Source organism: Nylanderia fulva, unplaced genomic scaffold (genome assembly GCF_048542155.1).
Source record: "Nylanderia fulva isolate GAGA-0341 unplaced genomic scaffold, ASM4854215v1 Scaffold195, whole genome shotgun sequence".
Classification (NCBI taxonomy): Eukaryota; Metazoa; Arthropoda; class Insecta; order Hymenoptera; family Formicidae; genus Nylanderia; species Nylanderia fulva.
The window spans coordinates 131303-139535 of record NW_028190217.1 but is presented as its reverse complement, the minus strand read 5'-3'; the positions used below and the strand labels follow the sequence as shown (position 1 = coordinate 139535).

Here is an 8233-nt window from a genome sequence, read left to right as displayed (position 1 = left end):
AACCCCTTCGCTTCACTAATCAGACAGGGCAAAGTGTGTCAAAAACTTCACTCTACGAGTGTTCCCCAATGAAAGATTACGGCGACTAAATAAAGTACATATCATGTTAAGTTAAGAACCTATCCGAGCGCTATAAAAACTAAGTCAAATGTGGAAACTTAATTCCAACATTTTTATTTTAAGGTGGGAGGTGTCACTTCCAGCCGTAATAAATTTTTTCGTACTCCAAGTCCTTAACGCTATTTGAAAGCGCCCAAAGCCGGCCATGACGCTTAACTCCGCCTAGAACTAAGCGTGGGCGTTTCGGAGCGCCTAAGATTCCCACCACGGTGAGAGCCCCACTCCGGTAGATTTTCCCCTCTCCAGTGGCCGCCAGCAGGCCGACCGCCGAACAAGGACTCAGAGCAGTCCCCGAATTACGGCAGTTCGCTTGTCGCGACACCGAACAAGGAATAGTCGCACTCCATTCTAACTCTAAGGTCAAATTCTAAATCCTAACTCTAATTCTAAAATTCTAACTCTAAGTATAATATTCTAACTCTAAATTCTAAGTATAAATCTAAATTCTAATTCTAAGTTTTAGTCTCGAATTTTGTACTACTATACGAATAAATCAGTGTATTCATGTGTGAAAACTAGTGTTCAGTATTCTTCAAAACTTCCACTCCCGTGATAAAATACGATAACGTTTAAATTTGTCATACGGCGTTTGAATTCAGAATAATTCAAACTGTGTTTGGAGCGGACCACCGCTCATCACAGTCAGAATTAACATTCTCAGCATTTGCCAAAATAAGGAATTGATAGTGCGGTCCGCCGCATATCAACCCTCCTTATTTGAGTAATCATTCAGAGGATGCATCAAATTCAATATGCCTAAGGCGCGACGCGCAGGAAGGAAGAATCAATTACGAAAACTAAACCGACTTTATCGCGAATCAGCAACCGAGGAATATTCTCAATTCCTCGGAGTGGAATATCAGGCCGATCCTGAATACGAGAACATTTTCAACATTAAAAATAATAACAACGACGAACTCCTACAGTGGAAGTGCATACCAATAACGTTCCAACCACGACGCCTGCCGCCGCCAAACATCCCAGTGAACGACCCTCGCCGCACGCACTACCTCCAAGTACGAGCCGACACGATCAAGAAAGTGCTACTAAAGGTAAGTGAAATTCACGTTAACTTAAGGAATCGCGCGTGTTAGCAAATTCAGAGACGCTTCTACCACGTGGAAGAGAACATTCTAGAAAAATCTCCGACGCATTTTTCCTCTTTTCCATCGTCACTGCGGAAGCTATAAAAAAAAGGTCGGGCTATAAAACTAGGGTCGACCACCACATGCGGTGCCACCCTCGGAATTCTAACACGGAAAAACGCAAATAGTTCAATCTCTTAAAAATCTTGTGTCTCAAGAAATAACTTCGTTAATCCGTACAACAAAAAGTAGTCATTTAAACAATAATCAATTGAGAACACTTTCGATTTACCAACATTACCGACGATATACCGACATACGTTCTTTTACCGACGTTATCGACAATATACCAACATACGTTCTTTTACCGACATTACCGACGATATACCAACATACGTTCTTATACCGACATTACCAACCATATACCGACGAACGTTCTTTTACCAACGGGTTATCGACACCTTACTGGCACCTTACCAGTGTTTTACTGAACAATTACCGACGGTTTTGCCGACGACTACTAACTTCTCGATAACTGCCGGGTTCACCGAAGATCTACGAGCGAATGACGCATTATCAATTCGATTACGCAACAAACACAAATGTGCCCACTCACCCTTAGAGGTATAACTCCTCCTCCAGAAGTTAATCTCTTTGTACCGTTTGAACCCTTATTCTATTGCCAAGTTGGTGTCGGGTACATCCATTTTGAGACTAAGGCAGCTCTCTGCATTTCATTTCATGCTACTCCACCTTACCTAGAGTCTCGAAATTACTTTGGACAAGGATTCGGAAGCATACTCTAATCATAGGCGGAACACCTATCGGAATAAATTGCGGAGTCTGCAACTTCCGACTTACCCTCACGCGAATCGGTGATTTGTGCGAGCTTTGTCAGTTTACGTACGAAGATTACTTACGCAACCCCAACGACGTTTCGCATAGAGCAATCGACGAAGCTATCTTTATTACAGTAGAGTCACAGGTAGGTCCCACGCAATAATCCGATCACCTCAGTTCTAGCGCGAATAACCTCAGATCGCGGGTATCCCCGGGGAGAATCGCATAGATTCGCGTACCCGTAATAGCGATCGTGTCTCGTGGAAAAAGCCGAGCTCTGCATTCAAATTTTCGCAGCCGCGACCCCACGAGACGTAACATAATCATCATTTCTTACCCGATCCAGAATATTATATCCCGGATCAAAATCAACAAATTACATCGCCAGAATACGATCCCATTTTACAATTTAATCACGAACAAAACTTTAATATTCTTGACGAGGATACCGTGAACCTCACATCCGACGGCACTCTTAACTTTATCTCAGAAGAAGCTCAGGACGACTTTACTTCTTTTATTACTTACCTCATTCAGCCTAATAATTCGGAACAGGAGCTTAGCAATATTGTAACTCAATTTCAAGCTCCCCACGAACCACGTCAGGACCAATAAACTTTATATCGACGTAAAGGTTTTATAAATGAATAAATGACATTATATTTGTAAAATATCTTTATTTATCAACCCGACCCGTCAGTTTCCTTCTCCGTCCGATACTCTCAATCGAATCTCAAGCTCTCGGCTTTCCTGGGTATAGCCGGCCTAGCAGGTTGCCCATAAAACAAATAGAGAGCAGCTTCTTAAACGTCCACCGAGGTAGACGCGAGAGAAGACCGTCTTGTGCAGAAGGTAATTTATCGCTAGATGAATTATTGGACGTAACAGTTCCTTGTCTTAATAGGCTAATGCGACGTTCACTTTACTAAACGTGCACCTCAGAGATGACTTGCGAATGTACCTTATGACAGGGTATATTTCTATTGGTTATAAATGGGGTCGGGTGGTGTACACTTGTCAAATGAATCGAATATTAATATGCAAAATCACTGTCAGTTGGTGTGGTAAAGTATTCGCAACTATTGGAAAATGCAAGGTAATAAAAGCGTAAAAGCGATAGAGAGATAGGTGTTCATCCGGCTAGGCCGGGTTCTCTGGTCCTTGTCTTAATAGGCTAATGCGACGTTCACTTTACTAAACGTGCACCTCAGAGATGACTTGCGAATGTACCTTCTGACAGGATATAGTTTCTAATGTGTACAGAGGAATTAGCGGCATTCAATTCGCTAATATGTGGTAGGATACAGGGTTACATACATATATAAATAAGCAGTGATATAATAAAATACATAAGTATATTTATTATAATAGATTGAATAAGTATGCAATATCGGTTAAATAATATTGAATAGTATTGGATAAAATATTGAGTAGATCGACGATTGTAACGCAGACGTATGCAGATGCAAATCGTAGATTGAAATAATATCAGAAACGCAGAGTAATATGTGGCTTATGTCTATGTTCAAAATTCAGAGTTCGAAATGTAATGTAAGATTGAGTTAATATTGGATAATTAAATATAATGATTAAATATAATGAGTGCCCGTCGCGCTTTACTATTTAGGGATATGTGAACTGGCTTAAATACTCACAAGGTTAGACAGTGTCTAATGTGCCTTGCTATGGTACACTTCGCTACTGTGTTCTTCCCTCTGAGTCTGAAGATCTGAGGAGCCTCGGTACCTCGGTCCGAAATGGCGGCTGTGTCTCACCAAAATGGCGGCTATGACTTTAGGACCCCGTAGTATTTGCTGGTTGAGTGCTGGATTGTTGTTGACTGGAACCACTGCGACGAAATCACTGCCGATCCGTGCCGGGCGCAGGGTTTATATACCGTAAAATGTGGCTCGCTCCTCCCATCGGGCGATGCGGCTTAGCCAATGGCAAGAGAGATATGCCGGGGAAGTACCGGAGACAATCTGTTCCTGGTAGAGATTGCGACGGTTAAGTCCCGGAGAGATGGCTTCTTAGTAGCGATAGCGGCGTTCCTTTGATGACTCATCGCCGGGCGCTCCGACTTTCCTTATCCTATTCTCGGTAGCGATAGCGGTGTGCCTTTGTTGGCTATGCGCTCTGGCTTATCTTATCGTATTCTTAGTAGCGATAGCGGTGCTTCTTTGGTGACTCATCGCTACGCGGCTTGCAACGGGCCTTGCAGGTTGCAACGTGTTTCAGCGTTGCATCATGCTTTGCATCATGCTTCTGGAATGTAACGGTTCTCAACCGTCTTTCTAGAACCTTCTAGAATCTTTTAGATGTTTCTTGAGAGTAAAGCCGAGCTCACATAATAAAGCGGGTTTCATACCTAATTACTATTTTATAAACGATATCTATATATTTTAGATATTATTCTCTAGAATATGTCGATTCCTTTTGCAATTTAAAATAAAATGCATTACCTTGTAAATTTTGTTATAGATTAAAATAATCTTATTTGCTTTAATTTATATTCATATTTGCATGTAAATGGTAGAAAAGTTTAATTGTAATTTCTATTGTTACTTTATAGTTAGAGTTTAATAATCATGATAAACAGGTAAAATTTTATCAATTTACATTTACATTTCATAGTTATATGTAAATTAATAGATAACTTGCATCAGGAACGAATTTCTAATAGTAGAGATACTAGGGGGGTCTTAACCCGAGGGCAATGAGGGGGGGTGAGGGGCGGGCAGAAATCGTATTTTAACTTGTGAGCGATTATATGCGAGATTAAATATTTGTTAATACCAATCTTTCATGTAGGTTAGCGATTGTCATGACTAATATGTTAAAGAATTAATTTTTGAAAAAGATTGAAGTTTTGAAATTTGTCTGGACGTTACATATCCAAGATTATTCATGTATAATAATATATGTATTCCTAATTGCAGGTTCGTTATCAGCTCGGACGCCTATAAGATTATTAAAATCTCAACGCTAAAATTACAGGTATATTTTAGTAATACGATATATGTAAAATTCTCATTCCAGAAAACCATCCTAACTAAACAGGTTGTTCAGCATGGAACCCTGTGCATTATTCAAAACTTTATTCTTACTATTTCTAGCCATTATTTTTCATCTTTGTATGAGGTATGCTTTATATAAGTACATCTCATACAAAACTCCCGATATTGCATGAGACTCATATCCACGCAATATTCTAGCTAATACAATACACCTTATACTATTACAGATTGTCGTTAACTCGCTCACTGGTAATAACTCCGTTCCTCGCGAAAGTTATCTATCAATATAGTACTCAACCATTATAGCCTCGCGAAAACCTTAACGTACTTAAAAATGTAATATATTATACGCTCATACTTGCATTAACTCGGAGAAAACGGCTCCAGCTTCACCAGTGAACGAGCTAATTATATCCCACCCAATAGCAAACTTTCGAATAATTTTTACGAATCCTACAAAAGACACGGGCAGAAAAACTGCAACTGCGCAATTGATATACATAGATATAAGACGCAAAATTAATTTATAACATATATACCCGTGCGTTAGCATGCACTCGTACACGTATGTATGATTGCACGCACACATATATATATGTCCATGTGCGAGTCGAAAACAAACATAAAATAATGAAATAACGACGGTAAAATCATGTATATTATACTATTCAATTATTAGAAGATTCATCACGCATCGTTATCATGTCCGAAGCCAGGACTGCCTTCGCACATGCACATGTATATATCTATAAATGCGTACACACGCACATATAAAATAATATATATATATAAAAATATTTAATTTAGTAAACCAGTCCGATTGTGCGTTACAGCTTGTCATGATGTTAGGGATTATTCTAATACTCTCCGTTAAAACTTCGTTCGCCTTGATTGGATTTGATTGTGGTGGACAGCATCTCAACATCACCGCCGTTTGCCTCTTAGATGTAGGAGAATGCAATCTCCATCATCAAACTCCAAACTTCACAGAAACTTATATACAACTATTACAACTTTCCGAATATAACTATGCAGAAGTTATACAGTGCAAACTAAAGATATCCCGCACGATATATAACTGTGGCATGCATTCGCACATCTCGGTCGTCTTTAACGGAAAAGCGGATTACGTCCAAGAAACCGGATATTCTCAATGCTTGCGAATGTTTCAAGATGGCACCACTGGGACCCGCTCACTTAATCAGTGGACTTAAAATCAATCAAACTTCTTATCACAGCCTTACGCTAGCTGGCGAATTAAAGACCGATGGAACGTGTAAGGGTACGCAATATTCTGACCCTTACGGCACATGGGACAATGTAATTGTTTAAGCAGTCGCAAAAATCTCACTTAAATCATCTTATGTGCCAGTACAACTCGAACACGGTAAAATCAAGTTAAGGTCAGGAACCATCTGTACACTGGCCGACAACTTCTGTTTGGATTCTGACGACGGCTACACCTTTTGGAAACCAGTACCTACGAAATCATGCAACTTCAATCAATACGACGTACTATACGAAGGACTAGCGACTAAAATAGCAGGCGATAATTCACCCATCGTCTACAGTCTTACCACACAAAACATCACATTCGCCTTGACTAAAACTAAAGAACAGCCATTGTGCGGATACACCCTGCTTCGCACGGAACATCCGAAATTATTTATTCTCGAAACAAAGCAAGGCCAAACTTTTGCCAACAAAGGTACGATCCCTGTGGATAACTTCGATATATTCACTTACATGAACTCCAAGTTTGTGTATGTTGAAAAACATATCCGACATCAAATGACATCTTTGTATCATAACGTCATACAACAAAAATGTGAATTGGAAAGACAAGTAATAACCAACGCCTTATCCTTTGCAACTCTCTTGCCTGATGAATTCGCGTATAGTCTAATGAAATCGCCGGGATACATGGCCGTCACCACTGGAGAAGCTGTCCAAATCATAAAATGCATCCCTGTAGAAGTAACCGTACGTCCAACCAAAGAATGTTATAACGAGTTACCCGTAACCATCAGAAACGCTTCTTACTTCCTCACACCCAAATCAAGAATCGTCACAAAGATCGGGAATGAGCGAAAATGTTCTCAAGAATTACCAACGTTATACCGGATAAAGGACACTTGGGTACAGTTCACGCCAAAAGCACAAGTAAGACAGTTGTCACCTCAACAACTACGACCCATGGCATCTCTTACCTGGAGTTATTTAACACCTGGACCCCTAGCTGTTAGCGGAATCTATACGCAACAAGACATAGAAAAATTGAGAGACCACATTATGTTCCCCGCAGAGAAACCGGCACTGCTCAACGCCGTCGCCCGTGGGCTCATCGGACACCCAGTTAACACCGACTCCGTCTCATTATACAAACTACTAGACGAAGAATCGCTCAACAAAATCGTAGACAACACCGCGGCAAAAATATGGAGAGGATTCATGAGTTTTGGATCAGCCACGGCCGGTGTCGTTGGAGTATTTATGATCGTTCGTATTGCTAAATTGGCAATTGATACCATCATCCATGGATACGCACTACATACCGTATATGGATGTAGTCTACATCTAATAGGAGCATTATGGGACTCTCTAACTAATCTCTTGCTTCACCTCAGCCGCAAGAATATGAACGAAAAAGAAGAAAAGAACAAATTCCCAGAAGACGCCACACCTCTCGCCACCATCTCAGACACACCCCCTGCACTGCCAAAAGAACCGCCAGTGATAAGTCAGCCACAACTTCAAGGCTATAACACCAGACGATCTGGAGAAATGGAATCCATAAATATTACTATCCCTCAGACATATAATGACTTACACCAGCATCTATATAACCTAGAACAAAACCCTAGATCAACGTCGGGTTTTATTCTCAAATAGGAGGGGAGATGTAACGTCCAAACAAATTTCAAAATTTCAATCTTTTTCAAAATTTTATTCTTTAACATATTAGTCATGACAATCTCTAACCTACATGAAAGATCGGTATAAACAATTTAATCCAACATATAATTACTTATAAGTTAAAACATGTCTTCTCACAAATGACAACGGGAGTAGCAACCCACTTTTAAATAATATTTTTATCATAAAAAGCATAATTAACAAGGGTGCTTTGCTCCGAATCATTCGTTAGGAAACATAAAAGTTAGAGAATAA

General features: G+C 40.1%; 1 protein-coding gene across 1 annotated transcript; it reads left to right on the top strand.

Moving 5' to 3' along the window:
* The first annotated feature begins 6793 nt into the window (after positions 1-6793).
* LOC146723469 (uncharacterized) lies at positions 6794-7954 on the top strand. The gene has a single exon (XM_085481890.1). It carries the CDS (start codon positions 6809-6811, stop codon positions 7952-7954), a length of 1146 nt encoding a protein of 381 aa, XP_085338016.1. The 5' UTR covers positions 6794-6808.
* The last annotated feature ends 279 nt before the right edge of the window (positions 7955-8233 follow it).